This window comes from Staurois parvus, unplaced genomic scaffold (assembly GCF_062004578.1).
Source record: "Staurois parvus isolate SC_StPar_1 unplaced genomic scaffold, SC_StPar_1.0 ptg002770l, whole genome shotgun sequence".
Lineage (NCBI taxonomy): Eukaryota > Metazoa > Chordata > Amphibia > Anura > Ranidae > Staurois > Staurois parvus.
Window position 1 is genome coordinate 27,535 of NW_028320566.1, and position 26,744 is coordinate 54,278.

The window sequence follows — 26,744 nt, forward strand, 5'->3', positions numbered from 1 at the left end:
TGAAGGCCATGGCAAAACCTTCAGTTTACGCTTCTTGATGTAATCCCCCATGGATTTCGAGGTGTGTTTAGGATCATTATCCATTTGTAGAAGCCATCCTCTCTTTAACTTCAGCTTTTTCACAGATGGCATCAAGTTACCATCCAAAATTTGCTGAAATTTTATTGAATCCATTTTTCCTTCTACTCGTAAGATGTTCCCTGTGCCACTGGCTGCAACACAACCCCAAAGCATGATTGATCCAACCCCATGCTTAACAGTTGGACAGAGGTTCTTTTCATTAAATTCTGTGCCCCTTCTTCTCCAAACGTACCTTTGCTCATTCCACCCAAAAAGTTCAATTTTACCCTCATCGGTCCACAGAACTTGTTTCCAAAATGCATCAGGCTTGTCTATATGTTCATTTGCAAAGTTCAAACGATGATTTTTGTGGTGAGGACGTAGAAGAGGTTTTCTTCTGATGACTCTTCCATGAAGACCATATTTGTACAAGTATCTCTTTATAGTGGAATAGTGTACCACAACTCCAGTGTCTGCCAGATCTTTCTGGAGGGATCGTGCAGTCAAACGTGGGTTTTGAATTGTTTTTCTCACAATCCTGCGAGCTGTTCTGTCTGATATTTTTCTTGGTCTTCCAGATCTTGCTTTAACTTCCACTGTTCCTGATGACTGCCATTTCTTAATTACAGATGAGTCTGGGCATTTAAAACCTTTGAGATTGACATCACCTGCTCTTCCCAGACGATGACTGAGAACAATCCATGACACTGGCAGGTCTCAGCTTTGCAAAGGGGGCAGGGCATGCTATAAATTCTGCAGGGTGCCTAAACTTTTGCAGACGCCATTTTTTTGTTTTCTGTTATTTTGAAAGTGTAAATGATGCAAATAAAATCTAACTTTTGTTGACATATTATAAGAATGTCTAATCTGTAATTTGATGCCTTTTGGAGATTTTTCCATCTTTCCATAAATTTTTAGCTGGGGTGCCCAAACTTTCGATCCCCACTGTATATATATACAGTTGCAAGAAAAAGTATGTGAACCCCTTGGGATTACGTGGAGTTTTGCATGAATTGGGCAGAAAATGTGCTCTGAACATCATCTAAGTCACAACAATAGAAGAACACAGTCTGCTGAACATAATACTACACAAAAATTAGATGTTGCCATGGTTTAATTGCACATAACATGTAAACATTCACAGTGCAGGGAGGAAAAAGTATGTGAACCTTTGGACTTAATAACTGGTTGACCCTCCTTTGGCAGCAATAACCTCAACCAAACGTTTCCTGTAGTTGCAGATCAGACCTGCACAACGATCTGGAGTAATTTTGGACCACTCCTCTTCACAAAACTGTTTCAGTGTAGCAATATTCTTGGGATGTCTGGTGTGAATCGCTCTCTTAAGGTCATGCCACAGCATTTCAATCGGGTTGAGGTCAGGACTCTGACTGGGCCACTCCAGAAGGCTTATTCTGTGCTGTTGCAGCCATTGTTTTGTTGAATTACTTGTATGCTTTGGGTCATTGTCCTGTTGCATCACCCATCCTCTGCGGAGCTTCAGTTGGCAGACAGATGGTCGTACGTTTTCCTGCAAAATGTCTTGATAAACTCTGGAATTCATTTTCCCATCAATGACAACAATCCGTCCAGGCCCTGAGGTAGCAAAGCAGCCCCAAACCATGATGCTCCCTCCGCCATGCTTTACAGTGGGGATGAGGTTTTGATGTTGGTGTGCTGTGCCTTTTCTTCTCCACACATAGTGTTGTGTGTTCTTCCCAAACAACTCAATCTTGGTTTCATCTGTCCACAGTATATTTTGCCAGTAGTGCTGTGGAACATCCAGGTGCTCTTTTGCAAACTTCAAACGTGCTGCAATATTCTTTTTGGACAGCAATGGCTTCCTCCGTGGTGTCCTCCCATGTACTCCATTCTTGTTTAATGTTTTCCTTATTGTAGATGTGTCAACAAAAATGTTAGCATGAGCCAGAGATTTCTGTAGGTCTTTAGCTGACACTCTGGGATTCTTCTTTACCTCATGCAGCATTCTGCGCTGTGCTCTTGCATCATTTTTACAGGACGACCAAGCCTAGGGAGAGTAGCAACAGTGCTAAACTTTCTCCATTTGTAGACAGTCTGTCTTACCGTGGACACATGAACATCAAGGCTTTTGGAGATACTTTTGTAACCCTTTCCAGCTTCATGCAAGTCAACAATTCTTGATCGTAGGTCTTCTGAGAGCTCTTTTCTGCGAGGCATGGTTCACATCAGACAGTGCTTCTTGAAACCAGTAAACCCAAAACAGGTGTGTGTTTTTTAAGGGCAGGACAGCTGTCAGCAACACATCCAATATCATCACACTGATTGAAGTCAAGGTTGGCTCACTCCTGGCTCCAATTAGCTCTGGGAGAAGTCATTAAGCTAGGGCCTCACATACTTTTTCCTCCCTGCACTGTGAATGTTTACATGTTATGTGCTATTAAACCATGACAACATCTAATGTTTGTGTAGTACTATGTTCAGCAGACAGTGTTCTTCTATTGTTGTGACTTAGATGACATTCAGAGCACATTTTATGCCCAATTCATGCAAAACTCCATGTAATCCCAAGGGGTTCACATACTTTTTCTTGCAACTGTATATATATATATATATATATATACAGTGGGGAAAAAAAGTATTTAGTCATCCACCAATTGTGCAAGTTCTCCCACTTAAAAAGATGAGAGAGGCCTGTAATTGGCATCATAGGTAGACCTCAACTATGAGAGACAAAATGAGAAAAAAAATCCAGACAATCACATTGGCTGATTTGGAAAGAATTTATTTGCAAATTATGGTGGAAAATAAGTATTTGGTCAATATCAAAAGTTCATCTCAGTACTTTGTTATTGATCCTTTGTTGGCAATGACAGAGGTCAAACGTTTCCTGTAAGTCTTCACAAGGTTGGCACACACTGTTGCTGGTATGTTGGCCCATCCTCCATGCAGATCTCCTATAGAGCAGTGATGTTTTGGGGCTGTCGCTGGGCAATATTGACTTTCCACTCCCTCCAAAGGTTTTCTGTGGGGTTGAGATCTGGAGACTGGCTAGGCCACTCCAGGACCTTGAAATGCTTCTTACAAAGCCACTCCTTCGTTGCCCGGGCGGTATGTTTGGGATCATTGTCATGTTGGAAGACCCAGCCATGTTTCATCTTCAATGCCCTTGCGGATGGAAGATGGAAAACTCACGATACATGGCCCCATTCATTCTGTCCTGTACATGGATCAGTCGCTCTGGTCCCTTTGCGGAGAAACAGCCCCAAAGCATGATGTTGCCACCCCCATGCTTCACAGTAGGTATGGTGTTCTTTGGATGCAACTCAGCATTCTCTCTCCTCCAAACACGACAAGTTGTGTTTCTGCCAAACAGTTCTATTTTGGTTTCATCTGACCATATGACATTCTCCCAATCCTCTTCTGGATCATCCAAATGCTTTCTAGCAAACTTCAGACGGGCCCGGACATGTACTGGCTTAAGCAGGGGGACACGTCTGGCACTGCAGGATCTGAGTCCCTGGCGGCGTAGTGTGTTACTGATGGTAGCCTTTGTTACGTTGGTCCCAGCTCTCTGCAGGTCATTCACTAGGTCCCCCCCGTGTGGTCCTGGGATTTTTGCTCACCGTTCTCGTGATCATTTTGACCCCACGGGGTGAGAGCTTGCATGGAGCCCCAGATCGAGGGAGATTATCAGTGGTCTTGTATGTCTTCCATTTTCTAATTATTGCTCCCACAGTTGATTTGTTCACACCAAGCTGCTTGCCTATTGCAGATTCAGTCTTCCCAGCCTGGTGCAGGTCTACAATTTTGTTTCTGGTGTCCTTCGACAGCTCTTTGGTCTTCACCATAGTGGAGTTTGGAGTGTGACTGTTTGAGGTTGTGGACAGGTGTCTTTTATACTGATAACAAGTTCAAACAGGTGCCATTGATACAGGTAATGAGTGCAGGACAGAGGAGCCTCGTAAAGAAGAAGGTACAGGTCTGTGAGAGCCAGAAATCTTGCTTGTTTGTAGGTGACCAAATACTTATTTTCCACCATAATTTGCAAATAAATTCTTTCCAAATCAGCCAATGTGATTGTCTGGATTTTTTTTCTCATTTTGTCTCTCATAGTTGAGGTCTACCTATGATGCCAATTACAGGCCTCTCTCATCTTTTTAAGTGGGAGAACTCGCACAATTGGTGGCTGACTAAATACTTTTTTGCCCCACTGTATATATATATATATATATAAAAGATTTTTTTCCCCTGCATAGAAATCACGTATATATTGGACTGTGTATGGGACTTAATTACGAATTGGACATTTATACATAATTGTTTAGTGTTGATGTCTAAATGTATTTTTCTATTGTGGTTACCGATGATATAGTAGAGCGCGTTGCTATTAGTTAATATGATGTTCACATGTGTGCTGATTGCACTGCCAGGTTGTAGCAGCTCTGCAATTGCAAAACTGTTTTCTATTTTCACATTTTTTTCTATATTATTTTTAATTTGATTTCCTTTTATTAATTTTGATATTTTTTTGTTTGAGCACAGTAATAACATGGGGATCACTATTTATTTTATATTTGTTATCACATCTTAAGTAATGACAAAAGGTATTGCCGAATTAACAGGTCCATAACAGAGATATAAAAACTGCTCTTCTCCATAGGGGGAAAGATGAAGTAGTTAAGATATATCAACTAGCCGAAGACACTGGACGTGCTGCACATGCCCATAAAAAAACATCATCAAAGTACACAGGGCATGAGTAGCACATCCAGTCCTTCTACCCCTCTGCCCCCTTCCAATTGCTAGCCGTTCTAGGTTCTAAAAATGAAAAGAAAAAAAGCTGTCCGTTTATCAACATTGCTCAGATGCAAAATAGACAGATACAATGTAACAGTATTACTTTTGTACCTACTACATTTTAGTGCTCGGTCACACTGAATCAGACTTTGAAATTGTGCAACTTCACTTAAAGTCGCACGATTTCAAAGTTGGATGTCAGTGTGACGTCAGGTGCGACTTGCAAGAAATCTGTGCGACTTACATAGGCACATGTGGCTATGCAAGTTGCCCCCGAACTTGCAAAAAGTAATGCATGCACTGATTTCAAAATCGGTGCAACTTTAATGAAGTCGGAATCGCACCAATTTGACGGCTTCAATTGCAGACAATAGGGTGCGACTTGTCATGTTGATTTGAAACTATCAAATTCCATGATGAGTCACAATGATATGACTGGGGTCTTACCCTAGGTTCACATCTGTGCGGGTGGTGCCGCTGCAGATCCGCACAAAAATCCGTGCAGCCGCACCACCCACACAGAGAACTGCGGACCCGCGGGCGGGTGCCGTTAGTTCCAATGGCACGCCGCCCGCACTGGGAAACGTAACCGTAGTGGGAACCGAGGTTCCCGTGCGGGCTGCGTTTTCCAAAGAAGTGCAGGGACTTCTTTACCTGCGTGTCACGGGCACGGGAGTCCATTCAAATGAATGGGCTCTCGTGCCCGAGCAAAACGCGTACCGCACGGCCGCATATGTGTGAACCGGGGGTTACGGCTGATTCACAATGTAAGGAGTGCTACTGCAGCACTTTACTTCTGCGAAAGCTCTTTGTCGCCAGCTGCTCTAGGGGGTAGTGTGGTGCGCGAATCAGCGCATTGTACTGCTCCCCCCCCTTTTTTTTTCGGTTTCTGTATAAACTTTATTTGAAATGTACAAAATGTACACTTCATTCACTGCAATGTCATGCAGTATGATGCGATAAAGTGCAGCATGTCTGCATTTTAGCGCAGCGCTAGGCTGTGTTGCAGTGTGAATGAGACACATAGGAAACAATTGTTTCCTTTGTGTACCTGCAGTGACAGACGTTTTTACAATGCGGTAAAATGTCTGTAACCGCAAATAATTTCAATCTGCATATCCTGTCAGTTAAAGCAGCCTGACAAGAGGAAAAACACATTTATTAAAATAAAATTGGTCTATTCAACCCCTTATTAAACCTTAGTTTACCCAAATCAGCCCAAATTAACTCCTTCTTTCCCTTCTCCCCTCAACCATTTTCTTTCTAATTTTTTTGTTTATTTCTATTTTATTGAAGTGGGACTAAAATGCACAAGACTTACCTCCCCCACTCTTCTAACAAGCCACCAATCAAAAAAAAACAAAAAAAACGCACTTGCGCAGATGCACTGCTGGTCTCCTCCAGGCTTTTGGGAACTGCTGGAAAAGACCGGTGATGCAAGCTGCCTGGCGATAGTTTGGTAGCCCAGTCCAGCCTTGTATAGGTCTACAATCAACAGACTTCATGAGGGTGGCCTGAGGGCCCGACGTCCTCTAGTGGTCCCTGTGCTCACTGCCCAGAACCATAGAGCTCAATTGACATTTGCCATTGAACACCAGAATTGGCAGGTCCACCACTGGCACCCTGTGCTTTTCACAGCTGAGAGCAGATTCACCCTGAGCACAAGTGACAGACGTGAAAGGGTCTGGAGAAGCCATGGAGAATGTTCTTCCCAACTCCTCCACCTAACCTCCTCCTTCGCGCTCACACAGCACACTCAATCCTCCACCCACATCATTGGGAACACCCTGGACCTCGTCTTCTCCCACCTCTGTACCCTCAACCAGTTCTCTAACACCCCCTTCCCTCTCTCCGACCACCACCTCCTCACGTTCTCCATCTCCCCTTCCCCTAACTCCCCCCCCCCAGAGCGCCAAACCATCACCAGCCGCAACCTCCGCAACCTGAACCCGGCCCCCCTCCACTCAGCTGCCGACCGCCTACACGACAGCATCCTTCCACTGTCTTGTCCTGACCTAGCCACTAACACGTACAACGACTCACTATCAGCTACCCTAGACTCTCTGGCACCCCTAACCACACGCTACATCAAACCCAGACCGCTCCAACCCTGGCAGAACGACCACACTAAATGCCTCAAACGTCGCAGTTGCGCGCTAGAGAGACTATGGCGCAAAACCAGGTCCCCCCGTTCATTCTCCCTCTACAAATCTGCCTTCCTCACTTACACCTCCTCCCTCCATGCCGCCAAGCAGGCTTACTTCGTAAACCTGATTAACACCCTCTCCACCTGCCCTCGCCGACTCTTCTCCACCTTCAACTCCCTGCTCTCCCCCCCCCCCTCCTCCACTCAGTACCTCACTCACCGCCCACGAAATTGCCACTCATTTCCACAACAAAATTGATGCAATCCGTCAGGACATAGTCAACTCGCAATCTACCTCCCCACCTAGCCTCCCCCCCCCCTATCTCCCCCTCATCTCTTCCCTCCTCTGACCTCGCAACCTCACTGCCCCCCTCCACACCCAAGACCCCGCTTACCGTAACCCCACCAGCTCTGCACTCCTTCAGCCCTACTACCACTGAGGAAGTCACCAGGGTCTTCTCAGAAGCCCGCCTCACTACCTGCCCCCTGGACCCTATCCCCTCTCGACTCCTCCAGTCACCCCCCTCTTCCCTCATCTGCTCCCTCACCCACATCTTCAATCTCTCCCTCTCTACCGGCGTATTCCCCTCCCCCCTAAAGCATGCGCACATCACCCCCATACTCAAAAAGCCCTCCCTGGACCCCTCTGACCCAAACAACCTCAGACCCATCTCCCTGCTGCCACTCACTTCCAAACTCCTGGAGCGCTTAGTCTACAACCGCCTAAGCGCCCACCTAACTGACAACAACCTCCTTGATCCACTACAGTCCGGCTTCCGTCCCCTACACTCCACCGAAACCGCCCTCCTCAAAATCACCAACGACCTACTAACCGCCAAAGCCAAAGGCGACTACTCTGTCCTCCTCCTCCTGGACCTCTCCGCGGCCTTCGACACAGTTGACCACCCCCTCCTCCTTAATAAACTACTCTCCCTTGGCATCAGAGACACCGCTCTCTCCTGGTTCTCCTCGTACCTATCCCGACGCTCCTTCAGTGTCACCTACAATGGTGCCACCTCCCCCTCACTCCCCCTCTCTGTTGGGGTCCCCCAGGGCTCTGTCCTTGGACCCCTTCTCTTCTCCATCTACACCTCCTCCCTTGGCAAACTCATACACTCCCACGGCTTCAACTACCATCTCTATGCTGATGACACTCAAATTTACCTCTCCACCCCTCACCTCACCTCCACTTTCTCCGCCCGCATCACTCACCTCCTAAACGACATCTCTGACTGGATGTCGCTCCATTTCCTCAAACTCAACCTCTCCAAAACCGAGCTTCTCGTCTTCCCTCCTGCCAGTGCCCCCCCCCCCATCCTATCCATCACTACTAACATCACCACCATCAATCCCGCCCCGCAAGCCAAAGTCCTTGGAGTCATTCTGGACTCTAACCTCTCCTTCCAACCTCATGTCAAATCACTTACAAACACATGCAGACTCCACCTCCACAATATTGCCAAAATACGCTCCTTCCTTACCCCAGACACCACTAAACTACTTGTACACTCCCTGATTATCTCACGCCTTGACTACTGCAACTCCCTCCTCACCGGCCTACCCCAGTGCAGGCTCTCCCCGCTTCAGACCATCCTCAACTCAGCGGCTAGACTCATCCACCTCACCACCCGCTCCACCTCTGCCACCCCCCTCTGCCTCTCCCTCTACTGGCTCCCTATCGCCCAACGCATCAAATTCAAACTACTCACTCTGACCTACAAAGCCATTCACAACACTGCCCCTAACTACCTCACCAACCTGATTCCCAAGTACCACCCTACCCGTACCCTTCGCTCTTCACAGGACCTCCTTCTATCTTGCTCCCTGGTCTCCTCCTCACACGCACGTCTGCAAGACTTCTCCAGGTCCTCCCCCATCCTCTGGAACTCACTACCCCAATCCATCAGACTGTCACCTTCCCTCCTCACCTTCAGGCGCTCCCTGAAAACCCACCTCTTCAGGGAAGCCTACCCCACCCTCACCTAACTGCTGCTCTCCTTCATTCCTCCTACCACTCCATCCCCCACAGCCACTTCCTCCTGTACCACTACCCCCTCCCTCCTAGATTGTAAGCTCGAAAGAGTAGGGCCCTATAACCCCTCGTGTGCTGTTTGTAGTTGCTGTAATGTTTCATGTATTGTCCCCCCCTCTATTGTACAGCGCTGAGCAAACCCTTTGGCGCTATATAAACTCAATGTAATGTAATGTAATGTTCTGCTCCCTGTAACATGGTTCAACATGACCGTTTTGGTGGTGGGTCCAGGGACGGACTGACAACTCATGGGGCCCCTGGGCAATAGGGGATCATGGGGCTCCTGTGTCCTTGCCCAAACTCAAAAAAGCCTATGAAAAAGGTACCAGGGGCATCTCATGGGGCCCCCTACAGACCACGGGCCCTCTGGCAGTGCCCGAGTTTCCAAATGGTCAGTCCGCCCCTGGTGGGTCAGTGATGGTCTGGGGAGGCATATCCATGGAGGGACGCACAGACCTCTACAGGCTAGACAATGGCACCCTGATTGCCATTAGGTATCAGGATGAAATCCTTGGACCCATTGTCAGACCCTATGCTGGTGCAGTGGATCCTGGGTTCCTCCTGGTGCATGAAAATGCCCGGCCTCATGTGGGGAGAGTATGCAGGCAGTTCCTGGAGGATGAAGGAATTGATACCACTGAATGGCCCCAGTGCTCGCCTGACCTAAATCCAATAGAACACCTCTGGGATATCATGTTTCGGTCCATCCGACGCTGCCAGGTTGCACCTCAGACTGTCCAGGAACTCAGTGGGCCATACAAACTACTGAGGACCATTCTAAGTTGCTGCAATGAAATTTCAGCAAAATGGACTAGCCTGCTGCATCATTTCTTCACTTTGATTTTTGGGGTGTCTTTGGATTTAGTCCTCTGTAGGTTGATCATTTTCATTTCCATCAAACGATGGGACATCCTTACATTCCTAACACATTACCCAGTCCATATCAGTATAGATATCCAGCATGATATTGAGATCTGATGTGTTTTCAAAGTGTTCCTTTCATTTTTTTGAGCCGTGTATATAGGTTCGGGAATTTTAAATACTCTCCAGACCCAAAATGTACATTTTAATGTGTGCAAAAAAACATGGGGCCCAAGCAGCAAAAGGGCTCATTCTATTGCATAGGAAATTCAAATAATGAAATGTGTTAATCTAGAACTCAATGTGACTGATCGATCACAACCAGATGACTACTGTACTTACGGTACGCTGAGGCCCATCCTCATTGTCTCGAGCGTAGAAAGGTTTGAGGTCATATGGATAGTTGATGACGAATACAGGGACGTCCCCACAATGTCGGACCAAATATTTCTCATGCTCCGTCTGTAGATCACAGCCCCACTGCAAGTGAAAGAAACACAAGGTATGTTAGATTAGAGAAGGACTCCAGGAATCACTATTGATACCAAAAGTGTTCCCCTGAACAGAACTGCAATTTTAGAGAAGAATAACCCTCCTTGTATGCAAACAGATGCTGTTTTTGGGGCCCCTGTGGCTCTACTAATCGCTAAGGTGCAGCGTACAACAATCATCCTGTTTTGCTGACTAACTGCGGTGGGTTTTATTTGAATAGGCTGCAAAACGCACTGCACCACGGAAAAAGTAGTGCTTGCAGTACCGTGCGATCTTGTGGCTGCAAATGCACTGCGTTTGCAAGCTGCATTTGGGATGCCATTAACAATACATTTGTAAGGGCAGCGCGTTCACCTGCAGTGCGGGAAATTTGCATGAAATGCGCCTTTCCTGTTCTGCTTTCTGGTGTGAACTGGCCCTAAATTTGAAGAAAAAAAAGAAAATAGTGCATTTGCTTATGTCATGAAAGCCATGTAAACAGTACTGAATAGGATCAGAATAAGCACACTGAAGCACATTATAGATACTAATCAGCCGCTTTGTTCATCATTCAAAGCAGAACTCCGGGCAGACAGCTAAATACACAGACAAAAAATATACATGGGAGCTGTTCTACATACCAATGGATTCTGTTTTTTTTTTTTTAAAATAGCAAACATGTTATATTCACCTGCCCTGTGCAATGGTTTTGCACAGAGCAGCCCGGTCTCCTGCCAGTGCCCCCATAGCAAGCTGCTCGCGGGCTCGCTCCCAAGCCGTGCTTCGTGTGTCCACTGACACACAGAGCGCTACTTGGCCCTGCCAATGGCTCCCACTGCTGTCTTAAATCCTATGAGATCAGGCTCAGGTAAGTATGGGGGGGACTGGGGGAAAATGCATGCTGAATGCATAGAATGATATGACTATGGTAAAAAATAAAACCATGAGCCTTTAGAACCACTTTAAAGTGTTACTAAGCCCAGGACCCTGCATTCACTATATCTGGTCTCCCATTACCCTGCATTCTCTATATCTGATCTCCCAGGACCCTGCATTACCTATATCTGATCTCCCAGGACCCCGCATTCACTATATCTGATCTCCCAGGGCCCTGCATTCACTATATCTGATCTCCCAGGACCGTGCATTCACTATATCTAGTCTCCCAGGACCCCGCATTCACTATATCTGGTCTCCCAGGACCCTGCATAAACTATATCCGGTCTCCCAGGACCCTGCATTCACTATATCTGATCTCCCAGGACCCTTCATTCGCTATATCTGATCTCCCCGGACCCTGCATTCATTATATCTGATCTCCCCGGACCCTGCATTCACTATATCTGGTCTCCCAGGATCCTGCATTCTCTATATCTGATCTCCCAGGACCCTGCATAAACTATATCCGGTCTCCCAGGACCCTGCATTCACTATATCTGATCTCCCAGGACCCTTCATTCGCTATATCTGGTCTCCCAGGACCCTGCATTCACTATATCTGATCTCCCAGGACCCTTCATTCGCTATATCTGGTCTCCCAGGACCCCGCATTCACTATATCTGATCTCCCAGGGCCCTGCATTCACTATATCTGATCTCCCAGGACCGTGCATTCACTATATCTAGTCTCCCAGGACCCCGCATTCACTATATCTGGTCTCCCAGGACCCTGCATAAACTATATCCGGTCTCCCAGGACCCTGCATTCACTATATCTGATCTCCCAGGACCCTTCATTCGCTATATCTGATCTCCCCGGACCCTGCATTCATTATATCTGATCTCCCCGGACCCTGCATTCACTATATCTGGTCTCCCAGGATCCTGCATTCTCTATATCTGATCTCCCAGGACCCTGCATAAACTATATCCGGTCTCCCAGGACCCTGCATTCACTATATCTGATCTCCCAGGACCCTTCATTCGCTATATCTGGTCTCCCAGGACCCTGCATTTACTATATCTGGTCTCCCAGGACCCTGGATTCAATATATCTGGTCTCTCAGGACCCTGCATTCACTATATCTGATCTCCCAGGACCCTGCATTCACTATATCTGATCTCCCAGGACCCTGCATTCACTATATCTGGTCTCCCAGGACCCTGGATTTAATATATCTGGTCTCTCAGGACCCTGCATTCACTATATCTGATCTCCCAGGACCCTGCATTCACTATATCTGATCTCCCAGGACCCTGCATTCACTATATCTGGTCTCCCAGGACCCTGGATTTAATATATCTGGTCTCCCAGGACCCTGCATTCACTATATCTGATCTCCCAGGACCCTGCATTCACTGTATCTGGCCTCCCACAGTACATAGAACATGAAAATGCTATTATTTTTGTAAATACAAACTGCTAAATACCTTTCCTCATCAGCAGTATATAGCAGTCTTGTGACTTCTATCAGTGTCCAGAAGAACACTGGTTAAAGCTTGTATGAGGATTGTCCTATGAGGCTGCAGGACTCCTGACCCTCTGTCTGGACAGTGCTGATTGGCCCTGTGCTGATCACATGCATTCTCCCAAGAAAAAAAAAAACTTTAGCAATACACACCGAACTGATCATGGGCAGCTTACCCCCAAGGCTCTGTTCTATCAGCAGATGGATTGGGGACAGTAGAAGGGGAGGATCAGAGAAGACAGGATCAAACATCCTTTTTACACAATGCAGAGGATTAACCCCTTAGATTCCACAGTGAGTATAACAAGCATGCTTTACTGCATATACAGACTGATTGTACTGTTGTGGTTTTAGTAACACTTTAGGTAACCCCTAAGGTCTTGTTCCTCCCCAAGCAGCACAGTAAGGAGCTCATCTCTCTATTACTATGCTCTCTCCTCTCATCAACAAGACCTTGTTAATATAGAAGTATTGCAATATAATTGATTGGCATCTTGTGCTGCTTCACCCTCTCCCAGTCTGCACTGGGACACTTCTGACATCATTGCTTATTACGTGTGAAATCTGTGAATGATCACAGAGATCACATGGTACAAGGCTATTCACAACAGCCTTGTACCATGTGACAAGCTTTGACCAATCACAGCTCACACAGTAGTTCTCAATGGCTGCAAGAATGCAGCCAGAGAGAAGGAGAAATTATTGTTTTTACAGCCTCTATGGTTGTAAAAGTAATCAGTGTAAAAAAAAAAAAAAATCTTCATCACCCCCCACAAGTAGTACAGTGTCACCATGGTGACACTGTACTGCTAGGGTGACAGTATGTAAAAAGAAAAAAACAAAAAAAACCAAATAATAATATAAAAAATAAAGATGTAAAAAAAAGTTTAAAAATTATAATTTTTGGTTATAAACTAATTTGGGTTTTTTTTTACTAAAAAGATAACGGAATAAATTTTGGCCAAGATTTATGATGAATATTATTTATTTGCAAAATTTTATAAGAAAAACACTTTTTTTCAAAATTTTTGGACTATTTCCATTTACATAGCAAAAAAAATAAAAATCCCAGTGGTGAATAAATACCACCAAAATAAAGCTTTATCTGTTACAAAAAAATGCTAAAAAATTCATATGGGTACAGTGTTGCATGACCGCACAATTGTCATTCAAAGTGTGATAGCACTGAAAGCTGAAAATTGGCCTGGACAGGAAGGGGTAAAAGTGTCCGGACTTGAAGTGGTTAAGGTGCATAGGAACAGGCTGCAACCCACATACACAAAGGATGCGTTCAACCTCAAGGTGGATAAAAGTAGTTCTAAAACCTAAACATTTTTTTTTACCTTAATGCATTCTCTGGTATCACCCCCTCACCCCCCTTATACTTACCTGAGCCTGATCTCGATCAAGCGCAGTGCCTGTCTGTAGCGGCTCTCTACTTTTCTTCCCACCTTCACAAGCTTTTCCAAGAGCAGCAGGATCCATTGGCTCCCACTGCTGTCAGTCAAATCTTGTGAAGAGGGAATGGGGGGCGGGGCCCCGCATCACTGTCTGTGTCTATAGACGCAGGCAGCGTGCTTTTGGGAATTCTGCCCACAGGTGTGCCACAAGCAGCTTCCTATGGTGGCACATGAGAGGCGGAAGAGACAGAAGCGCCGGAAGAGACAGGAGCGCCAGCAGGGGACCCCAGAGGAGGAAGTTTCCATTGCACAGAGCAGGTAGCTATAAAATGTTTGTTATTTAAAAATAAAAGGAAGTTTCAAATGCTAAAATTGACGTGGCCAGTAATACTCGATTCAGACTCCCATAAACAAAAACCTTATTAGTTTCACTACTCATCTAAGTGGTTTCCTCAGTACTAATATGTCAAAATACCCACATGGACCACTCAGTCCTTTTAAAGCAGGCATTGGCTATCCCCGACGCATGTGCCCAGGCAAGAAAACAATGCTGTTTGTGTCGGCATCTGCAGTCATTGGCTGCAAAACTGACAGCTCACTAGGCGACCATTTACAAAGTCTGAGCCCACCCACCTCCCTGTGGTCACTAAAAGCCCATCAACATCTACAGGAGGTACCCTGCTTTCCTAAAAGTAAAGGGTCCGATCTGAAGGGTGAAGGTACAGGAATTGAGGTGATCTGAGGTGTGAAGGTGCAGGAATTGGGGTGATCTGAGGTGTGAAGATGCAGGAATTGGGGTGATCTGAGGGGTGAAGGTGCAGGGATTGGAATGATCTCAGGGGTGAAGGTGCAGGGATTGGAATGATCTCAGGGGTGAAGGTGCAGGGATTGGAATGATTTCAGGGGTGAAGGTGCAGGAATTGGAATGATCTCAGGGGTGAAGGTGCAGGAATTGGAATGATCTCAGGGGTGAAGGTGCAGGGATTGGAATGATCTGAGGTGTGAAGGTGTGGGAATTAGGATGATCTGAAGTGTGAAGGTGCAGGAATTGGAATAATCTGAAGTGTGAAGGTACAAGAATTGGGGTGATTTTAGGGGTGAAGGTGCAGGAATTGGAATAATCTGAAGTGTGAAGGTGCAGGAATTGGGATGATCTGAAGTGTGAAGGTGCAGGAATTGGAATAATCTGAGGTGTGAAGGTGCAGGAATTGGGATGATCTGAAGTGTGAAGGTGCAGGAATTGGGATGACCTGAAGTGTGAAGGTGCAGGAATTGGGATGATCTCAGGGGTGAAGGTGCAGGGAATGGAATGATCTCAGGGGTGAAGGTGCAGGGATTGGAATGATCTCAGGGGTGAAGGTGCAGGGATTGGAATGATCTCAGGGGTGAAGGTGCAGGGATTGGAATGATCTCAGGGGTGAAGGTGCAGGAATTGGAATGATCTCAGGGGTGAAGGTGCAGGAATTGGAATGATCTGAAGTGTGAAGCTGCAGGGATTGGAATGATCTCAGGGGTGAAGTTGCAGGGATTGGAATGATCTCAGGGGTGAAGGTACAGGAACAGGGTCCAATCTTAGGCGAGAAGGTGCAGGAATTGGGGATGATCTGAAGTTTATACATTGGGACTGATCTGAGATGTGAAGGTGGAGGAATTGGGGATGATCTGAAGTTTATACATTGGGACTGATCTGAGATGTGAAGGTGGAGGAATTGGGTCGAAGTGTGAAGGTGCAGGAATTGGGGTCATCTGAGGAGTGAAGATGCAGGAATTGGGATAATGTGAGGGGTGAAGGTACAGGAATTGGGAATGATGTGAAATTTGAAGTTTACACATTGGGACCGATCTGAGGAGTGAAGGTGCAGGAATTGGGGTGATCTGAGGAGCAAAGGTGAAGGAAGTGGGGTGATCTGAGGAGTAAAGGTGCAGGAATTGGGGTGATCTGAGGAGTAAAGGTACAGGAATTGGATCTGATCTGCGATGTGAAGGTTCAGGAATTTGGGGAGTGTCTGAAATTTGAAGTTTATACGTTGGGGTGATCTGAGGTGTGAAGGTGCAGGAACTGGGGCGATCTGAGGATTGAAGTTTATATATTGAGCTGATCTGAGATCTTAAGTGCATGAATTTGGGCTGAACATGTTTTGTGTGTTCACCATCTAGTCAATGTTTGCACACATAGCTGTACTGCTAATGACATACTAGCAGTACAACTAAAGAGTGCAATAAAATTGAAAACAAACCAAAACATACTATTGTTCACTGGAAGAAGCAGTCCATAATATCAGACACAAAAGAACGTGGAAGTGAAGGTGGAATATGAACGTTGACTTCCATTTTCCTATGAGTACTGGGGATAAGTAGGAGATGGCAAACCCTCCATATTAGTACATGTCCTTGCTCAGAGTTATGGGAGAGGAGTGGCAAAAAAGAAACCCAAAAACAAACACTCAAAACACCAATGACAAGACATTCTTGGAAACCAACTGCGAGTGGTTTTAATAGGAGGGGGAGCATTTTACAACTCTAAACCACATAAGTCTGTGGGAGTCAACCTGCCCTCCACATCTACTGCTGAGCAAGGGAAAATAAGTTCTCATGTACAAAACATCAAAGAGAGTAAAAACAATTATTACGGGGAAACTGAACCTCTGCACTACGGAAAATATAATCACAAAAAACTGCAACAAACGGACATGGTGGAATGGGCCCTAAAGGATGATTTTAACATTTACTCAGAGAAGATCCCCTTCAAAGGAAACTAGTCACTGCCCCAGAAAAACATGCAGCCAGTGAAAATAAACAAGTTCTAAAGCCCTCGGACTTACATGCACTTCTTCAAATCACTTCAAGCTTCAAGACTTTCCCCACCTCCTGCTTGACCCTGACCAGCTAGTGTCCATTATGAGAATCTTCCAAAAGATGGGAAGAAAGGACTTCCAACTCCCAAGTTAGATTCCTGAACCACAAAGCCAGGGATAGTCTGGTCCTTGGAGTCAACCACTCACCCTGTCCAGAGACCAGACTTGCTTGTCCAACTATGACAGAAAAGTACATAGCGGATGTCTGGAGTGAAATAGGGCAAAGGGAACTGACTCAAAGGACTCTACCATCAGACCCAAGACTCTCATGCAGAAGCAAAGAGATGGTTGGCTTCTTGATTAAAAGGTTTGTACTCGAGACCAGATGGTCTAAAGCTTGTCCTGAAGAAGGAACCCTCTGGCCTAAAACCCAGATGCAGATTCTTCAGGTGATGAGTTCCTTCCAGTGATCATTTCTGAAGGTTCAGAATTCATCCAAACCTCTGTGACCACTAGGCAGGCAGAGATGTGTTGTCAGTAGGGGTGCACCGATACCATTTTTGTAACACCAAGTACGAGTTCCGATACTTTTTCAAGTACTTGCTGATACTGATACCTATTGTCATAGAAAGGTAAGTGGACAAGGGATGGGGGAAATCACGCTATGGTTGGGAGGGGGGGTGAAGGTTAGGATAGAGGGGCAGGGGTGTGGGCTTGGGGTGGAATGGTTGGGATGAGTGGTTGAGGGATGGGATAGGTAGACAGGGCTGGTAGCTAATGTGACAGCTGGGGGGAGGGGGTGAAGTTTGGAAAGTTGCTAGGTGGCAGAAGGGGACCTTTAAGCTGGACACAGTGGGGCTGCAAAGGATGGAGACCTGTGACTAAACTAGGAGTAGGGTAGATGGTAGTGATAGAGGATAGAAGAGTGGGATAATGACAGGATTGTTTGACAGTTGGGGATTCGAGGTTGTAAAATGTGCCGGGGGAAGGGGGGGAATAAATTGGCAAGGAGTGGTGACAGTAAAATGGAGAGAAGGGCAGCCATCAGAAATTTTGGGGCCCCTTACACCAATCTAGTGTCATCCTATATACTGATAGCAGCCAGTGTGGCCCCCAGACAATGCATAGAAGAGCTGCACAGTGTTGGACCCCAAAACACAATGCAGTAGAGCAGCAGAATGTGGCCCTGGGTGCCTCAGAATATAAAGCAGCAGGGGCCCAAAACACAGAATATCCCTGGTTCCACAGCATACTCTCAAGAACGGAGGCAGCAGAATGTGGCCCCCCTGCACAATATAGAATAGCATAACGGTGTGGCCCCCAGGAGGCCCATAGGCTGCCTAAACCATAACATAATACATGCAGCCCATCCCTGTGTGGCCTCCAGGTCCCCTCCTCACATATTCCAGAACAGCCCCATGACAGTCTCAGCTGGATGAATTGTATGGTGAGAGCGGACTTCCTGACCCCGCCTCCTCCCATCACCACCACCCGGTACTTCTCCTGCTTGGTGCCCTCCCTCCAGTCAGACATCCCGCAGTCCACATTGTGAGATGCTCAAAGTTTGGGATATTTTATAACTTAACCCTGCTTTAACCACTTGCCTATGGGGCACTTTCACCCCCTTCCTGCCCAGGCTGATTTTCAGCTTTCAGCGCTGTTGCACTTTGAATGACTATTGCGCGATCATGCAACACTGTACCCATATGACATTTTTATCATTTTTATTTTAAACAGATAGAGCTTTCTTTTGGTGGTATTTAATCACCTCTGGGTTTTTTTATTTTTTGATAAGCCAAAAACTGAAAATTTTGAAAAAAAAAAGTTTTTTCTTAGTTTTTGTTATAAAATGTTGTAAGTGAGTAATTTTTCTCCTTCATTGATGTGCGCTAATGAGGCTGCAGTGATGGGCACTGAGGAGGCACTGGTAAGTGGCATTGATGGGCATTGACAGGCATCACTGGTGGGCATTTACAGACATCACTGAAAGGCAGTACTCATATATGGCACTGATAGTCAGCACTGACTGGCATTGATAGGTGGCACTGAAAGTCAACTCAGATGGGCACTGATATGTGGCATTGATGTGCACTGGTAGGCAGATATGTGGCATTGATGTGCACTGGTAGGCAGATATGTGGCATTGATGTGCACTGGTAGGCAGATATGTGGCATTGATGTGCACTGGTAGGCCCATGATATGTGGCACTGATGTGCACTGGTAGGCACTGATATGTGGCACTGATGTGCACTGGTAGGCACTGATATGTGGCATTGATGTGCACTGGTAGGCACTGATATGTGGCACTGATGGGCTACACTGATCATCAGGACACTGGTCATTAGTGCCCTGATGATCAGTGTAAATGTCCCCTCTGAGGAATGCTGATTACTGGCTCTCCTCTCCTCACGAGCTGTCAGCTTGTGAGAAGAGAAATGCCGATAACCAGCATTTCGTTATTCACATCTGATCAGCTGTGATTGGACACAGCTGATCACATGACAGAGCCAAAGTCATCAGCTCTTTCCTCTGATCGGTAATCCGCTGTGTCACGGGGACACAACGCACCACCGATTGCCATTTGTCTGTTAAACTATATCACCGGGACTGAAAATGAAAGAAAATCCCAAATTTTGGGTTGACACCATAATAGTAATAGAGGGGAAATCTTCCAATGGGGACATTGGTTCTAATGACAATCAGGAATTCCTTCACTTTGGAGGATCTACCCATGGGCACCTCGATAACTAAAACAAAACCTCAACGGACAGGAGTTAAAGCCCTCGCTTACTCTATCTAAAATGGTAAAAACTAAAAGTTTGGCTGTTAAGTTTCACTTTAATCATTCTTCTGATTGCTTTCCATTGTCCATCTCTGCTCTATGTCATGTCATTCCTGACTCAGCTGATTCAGGGAAAGATTTAGAACAGTCAGCAACAGCAATTAGATGTTCTATATCACAGGTGTCAAACACAAGGCCCGCGGGCCGGATCTGGCCCTCCAGGCCATTTCATGTGGCCCTTGCACCTCTCCTACAGGTACCCCATTGTCTCCACCCCCACCTTGTCTCAGCAGTCAGCAGCAGAAGGTTAATAGGACTCCTCTGCCAAATCCTGCACCTCTCAGTGCAGCTGCAGCACCCCTCATCTCTGCCTCCCCTGGTCTAAGCATTCAGCAAACTCTGGTAACTGACTCCACTCCTCCTCTGGTCCTCCTCCAGATCCTGCACTTTCTGCTTTCCAGCTCTGCCCCCAAAAGGGGGTGCACGGTGATGTTAGGGAGGGTGTGGGATTCTTGACATCTGATGTAATGGGGGGGTGGGGTGCTCTGGATATCTAGTCTTACAGATACAACCAGCCAATTGAGGGAAACCATAATGCTGATACGGCCCGCGATGAAATGGAGTTTGACACCCCTGATCTATATCATAACTGGGTTCCTGTACACTTTGTCTTTAACATGCAAATGTTATATAACAGATCTGTTACCAGGAAATACTCCATAGGAAGTGCCTAATGTGTACAAGAGGAAACTTTGTTCTTATAATTGTTCTTGTTTCCAGTGATCTTTACTGAGAATTTTAAAAGAACAGAAGTCCCATGCTGGAGAGGAGGAGGTCTTATGGAGGACACATTATAAAAATATCACTGCCCGCCAAAAAATAAAGCAACGGGCACAAAGGATGTATGTGTCCAAGACAAGAAATCTCATTATCACGGGTCCACACAGTGCACAGGAAAAGCAGCAAACATTAAAGTAGATGTAAACCCCAGCTAAAGGATTTAATTTACTAAAGCACTTGTATCAAACAATTGCTACGGTTTGCTTTAGTTTTTTTTCTTTTTTATTATAAAATGTGTTTCTCATAATATTTTGATTGCATATCAGCACATATTGCCTGCAGCCAGGGGCGTCCCTAGGGTTGGTGTCACCTGGTGCGCGTACACTTGGTGTCACCCCTCCGACGATCTCCGAAGGATGGATCGGATCTGCGGATTGAGCGTAATTTATTTATTTCAGGTACTTATATAGCGCCGTCAATTTACGCCGCGCTTTACACATATATATTGTACATTCACATCAGTCCCAACCCTCAAGGGGTTTACAATCTAAGGTCCCTAACTCACATTCATACACATACAGTGGGGTAAAAAAGTATTTAGTCAGCCACCAATTGTGCAAGTTCTCCCACTTAAAAAGATGAGAGAGGCCTGTAATTGGCATCATAGGTAGACCTCAACTATGAGAGACAAAATGAGAAAACAAATCCAGACAATCACATTGGCTGATTTGGAAAGAATTTATTTGCAAATTATGGTGGAAAATAAGTATTTGGTCAATATGAAAAGTTCATCTCAATACTTTGTTATACATCCTTTGTTGGCAATGACAGAGGTCAAACGTTTCCTGTAAGTCTTCACAAGGTTGGCACACACTGTTGCTGGTATGTTGGCCCATCCTCCATGCAGATCTCCTCTAGAGCAGTGATGTTTTGGGGCTGTCGCTGGGCAACACGGACTTTCAACTCCCTCCAAAGGTTTTCTATGGGGTTGAGATCTGGAGACTGGCTAGGCCACTCCAGGACCTTGAAATGCTTCTTACGAAGCCACTCCTTCGTTGCCCGGGCGGTATGTTTGGAAGTATAAATATAAATAAACAGCGCAAATTTAGATAATTAATCAATATAATAAATCATATAAAATAGGTGCATAAATTATTCGTGTTTGCCCTTAATCTTAAACAAAAACACCCAAAAGTCCATGTGCTGAAAACATAATTAAATTGTAGAAATAAAAGTGCCAACTTCTTTTCTTCAGAAAATACTTTCACCTTCCACCAGTGCACAAACCAACATCGAATACACTCACCAGAACTTGGTGAGTAAAAGGACCTTTAAGGAATTTTTAGGGATCCTAAACCCTCTTTGTTGCCACGCTAGGGAAAATCTTCACCCTCCGAATAGACTCCACCATCCAACCAAAAGAAAAAAACTCACATAGCATAATATTGTCACACAATAGTAACTTTTTCCAAATGGAGATTAAGGCCACTCACATGTTAAACACTTGCTAAAGGCATGTTTATTATGTATAAAAGGCTTCAGTTCCAGCAGATATACAAACTTTTCCTTCCAGGACTCTCACATCCACAGTGGAACAAAGACAGGACTCCTCTTAGACCAAACAGTGAACCAAGATGGCCGCTAGAACGCACCGCTCAGCGTGCGCTCCACTCACCGGAAATGACGTCAGGCGCATGAAGTGTGGACCGGAAATGCGTCAACGCGTTTCGCCCCTCCCATAGGGCGTTATCAAGACCATGTGAGTGGCCTTAATCTCCATTTGGAAAAAGTTACTATTGTGTGACAATATTATGCTATGTAAGTTTTTTTCTTTTGGTTGGATGGTGGAGTCTATTCGGAGGGTGAAGATTTTCCCTAGCGTGGCAACAAAGAGGGTTTAGGATCCCTAAAAATTCCTTAAAGGTCCTTTACTCACCAAGTTCTGGTGAGTGTATTCGATGTTGGTTTGTGCACGGGTGGAAGGTGAAAGTATTTTCTGAAGAAAAGAAGTTGGCACTTTTATTTCTACAATTTAATTATGTTTTCAGCACATGGACTTTTGGGTGTTTTTGTTTAAGATTAAGGGCAAACACGAATAATTTATGCACCTATTTTATATGATTTATTATATTGATTAATTATCTAAATTTGCGCTGTTTATTTATATTTATATTGTTTGTGTTTTCACGATTGGCACAGCAGCATTTTTAGAGTGTTATTTGGAAAGTTTTGGCGCAGGAATAAGTTTTCTGGTATGTTTGGAAGACCCAGCCACGTTTCATCTTCAATGCCCTTGCTGATGGAAGGAGGTTTGCACTCAAAATCTCACGATACATGACCCCATTCATTCTGTCCTGTACATGGATCAGTCGTCCTGGTCCCTTTGTGGAGAAACGGTCCCAAAGCATGATGTTGCCACCCCCATGCTTCACAGTAGGTATGGTGTTCTTTGGATGCAACTCAGCATTCTCTCTCCTCCAAACACGACGAGTTGTGTTTCTACCAAACAGTTCTATTTTGGTTTCATCTGACCATATGACATTCTCCCAATCCTCTTCTGAATCATCCAAATGCTCTCTAGCAAACTTCAGACGGGCCCGGACATGTACTGGCTTAAGCAGGGGGACACGTCTGGCACTGCAGGATCTGAGTCCCTGACGACGTAGTGTGTTACTGATGGTAGCCTTTGTTACGTTGGTCCCAGCTCTCTGCAGGTCATTCACTAGGTCCCCCCGTGTGGTCCTGGGATTTTTGCTCACCATTCTTGTGATCATTTTGACCCCACGGGGTGAGATCTTGCGTGGAGCCCCAGATCGAGGGAGATTATCAGTGGTCTTGTATGTCTTCCATTTTCTAATTATTGCTCCCACAGTTGATTTGTTCACACCAAGCTGCTTGCCTATTGCAGATTCAGTCTTCCCAGCCTGGTGCAGGTCTACAATTTTGTTTCTGGTGTCCTTCGACAGCTCTTCGGTCTTCACCATAGTAGAGTTTGGAGTGTGACTGTTTGAGGTTGTGGACAGGTGTCTTTTATACTGATAACAAGTTCAAACAGGTGCCATTGATACAGGTAATGAGTGCAGGACAGAGGAGCCTCTTAAAGAAGAAGGTACAGGTCTGTGAGAGCCAGAAATCTTGCTTGTTTGTAGGTGACCAAATACTTATTTTCCACCATAATTTGCAAATAAATTCTTTCCAAATTAGCCAATGTGATTGTCTGGATTTTTTTTCTCATTTTGTCTCTCATAGTTGAGGTCTACCTATGATGCCAATTACAGGCCTCTGTCATCTTTTTAAGTGGGAGAACTTGCACAATTGGTGGCTGACTAAATACTTTTTTGCCCCACTGTACATACTAGGGCCAATTTAGACAGGATCCAATTAACTTACCAGCATGTCTTTGGAGTGTGGGAGGAAACCGGAGCACCCGGAGGAAACCCACGCAGGCACAGGGAGAACATGCAAACTCCATGCAGGTGGTGCCGTGGTTGGGATTCGAACCCATGACCCATTTACTGCAAGGCAGACGTGCTAACCACTAAGCCACTGGGCTGCCCCAATAATGGATCAGAGTGTGATCCATTATGCTCCCCAATCTGCAGATCCGATCCATCCTGCGGGGATCATCGGCTTGCAACCTATACGGGGTTAACTGATCTCTCCACGAGCTCCACGAAAAGGAAAGTTTTAAAGCAAGCCGACGATCCCCGCAGGATGGATCAGATCTGCGGATTGGGGAGCATAATGGATCGGACTCCGATCCATTATGGTCAATCTGCAGATCTGATCCATCTTGAAGGGATTTTCAGCTTGCTTTAAAACTTTCCTTTTCGTGGAGCTCATGGAGAGGGTCTGGTGTCACCCTGTGCAATAGGTGCCACCCTGTGCATCGCGTACCCCCTGCACCTGCCTAGGGATGCCACTGCCTACCTGCAGCCACTTCCTGTCTACATGCATGCCCTCCTACATGCATTGCTCAAGGAGGTTTTCATGCCGGTGTGTCACGGACCTGCCTGTGTGTCAGCAAGGCCACTTACAGTCCTTATCAAGAGAATGTGTAACAGCGTGACAACTCAAATACACAATTGGGTGCCTGGGACGGAGTGTTTTTTTTTAAATCTATATTCCCATCGCAGATATTCCTGGAAGTACGGCTCATCAAATGGAAGGTGCTGTAGCGACTACCAGCTGGGACTGGAAACATCACAGGCAAACGTACATATTCGCCAGCGCACCACGGATCTCCAATATGGTCCAAAAAGGTTTTAATTGCAAAAAGATCATATCACAAAAGAAAGTGCAATGTTTCGGAGCCACACAGGACCCCTTCGTCAGGCATGTGATAAGGGTGCATCAGTGACTATACAGAATATATATACATAAACCACCAATCAAAACCAAGAACATATCACCATCCCCATCATCTGACATCTCATGATGTCACAATCCTGCCAAAATATGGTTAGAAGCGCAGCTACTAATATATGTTGCCAATCGGGTACACTAGTCAGATGTGTGCGATCGGGGATCGCTAGAGAGGCTCGGCGTTGCCATGCAACGGACGGGGGCCACCAATCCGGGTACGCCGCGAGTGGCGCATGCGCACACAGGTACTTAGCGGCGGAAACACATGACGTCTGTCTGCTCGTCTGGCCAGGGGCAGGCTCACCTCCAGAGAGGGAGCTGAATAGACACCAGGGACAATGCTAAAAAAAAACAACTGAAAACAAAGGTGAAAAAAAAATGGCCAAAAATTGGAAAACAGAAAAAAGAACCACAAAGGAAAACGAGCGACAACATATATTAGTACCACAACGGCTGCGCTTGGCAGAAGGTCATTATTGGCACATGGAGGTTTATACACACAGCACTGAGACTCTTTAGAACCATATTTTGGCGGGATTGTGACGTCAGATGATGGGGATGGTGACATGTTCTTGGGTTTGATTGGTGGTATATGTATATATATTCTGTTTAGTCAGTGTTGCACCCTTATCACATGCCTGATGAAGGGGTTCTGCGCGGCTCCGAAACATTGCATGTGATCTTTTTGCGATAAAAACCTTTGTGGACCACACTGGAGATCCATGGTGTGCTGGCGAATATGTACGTTTTTGTGGGGCCGTCAAGGTCCTGGAGTGTCGTCACCCTACAACAGCAAGAGCCAGGTCAAAGATCGTCACTGGCAAGATGACCATGTATTTTCTAAAAAGCTGCAGATTTAAAAAAAACAAAACAAAAAACACATCAACATGTTCAAATGTATTTGAGATTCAATGGATCGGGTTTACCATCAGACCTACCTGTCAACAGAAGCAGAACCCAGCCTCCACTACTCTCTGTGCCACCAGGTGACAGATTGTGTGTGTGTGTAGATAGATATATATATATATATTTAGATTCCCAACCATGGCGCCTTCTGCATGGAGTTTGCATGTTCTCCCTGTGTTCGCGTGGGTTTCCTCCAGGTACTCTGGTTTCCTCCCACTTTCCAAAGACATGCTGGTAGGTTAATTGGCCTCTGTCTAAAATTGTCCTAGTTTCATCCCTGGCCATGCGGGATCTCCTGCATGGGTGGGGTTGGGGAAAGACCTGGCAACCTACCCTATAAAATAATTGGTAAGATAATTCGTGGAAGAAGTCGCTTGCGAGTGACGGTCCATGCAATCGCCAAGGGTCGGATACGACTGAATGGATAGATAGATATATATTCGTATGTATGTATATATATGTACATACATACGAATATATACATTTATATACACACACACATATATACAGTGGGGATCGAAAGTTTGGGCACCCCAGCTAAAAATTTGTATTAATGTGCATAAAGAAGCCAAGGAAAGATGGAAAAATCTCCAAAAGGCATCAAATTACAGATTAGACATTCTTATAATATGTCAACAAAAGTTAGATTTTATTTCCATCATTTACACTTTCAAAATAACAGAAAACAAAAAAATGGCGTCTGCAAAAGTTTGGGCACCCTGCAGAGTTAATATCTTGTACTGCCCCCTTTGGCAAGTATCACAGCTTGTAAACGCTTTTTGTAGCCAGCCAAGAGTCTTTCAATTCTTGTTTGAGGTATCTTTGCCCATTCTTCCTTACAAAAGTCTTCCAGTTCTTTGAGATTTCTGGGCTGTCTGTCACGCACTGCTCTTTTAAGGTCTATCCATAGATTTTCAATTATGTTGAGGTCAGGAGATTGTGAAGGCCATGGCAAAAC

At 45.6% G+C, this 26,744-nt stretch overlaps 1 protein-coding gene across 4 annotated transcripts in view; it reads right to left on the bottom strand.

Annotated features, from left to right (window-relative positions):
• The window catches only part of LOC149429152 (asparaginyl-tRNA synthetase-like), a 111,819-nt gene that overhangs the window by 19,536 nt on the left and 65,539 nt on the right, over nt 1–26,744 (bottom strand). For all 4 annotated transcript variants that reach the window (XM_089666671.1, XM_089666672.1, XM_089666669.1 and 1 more), the window contains exon 12: nt 10,221–10,358. In XM_089666671.1, coding sequence (XP_089522797.1) covers nt 10,221–10,358 — 138 coding nt within the window. The remainder of the gene's footprint in view (nt 1–10,220; nt 10,359–26,744) is intronic.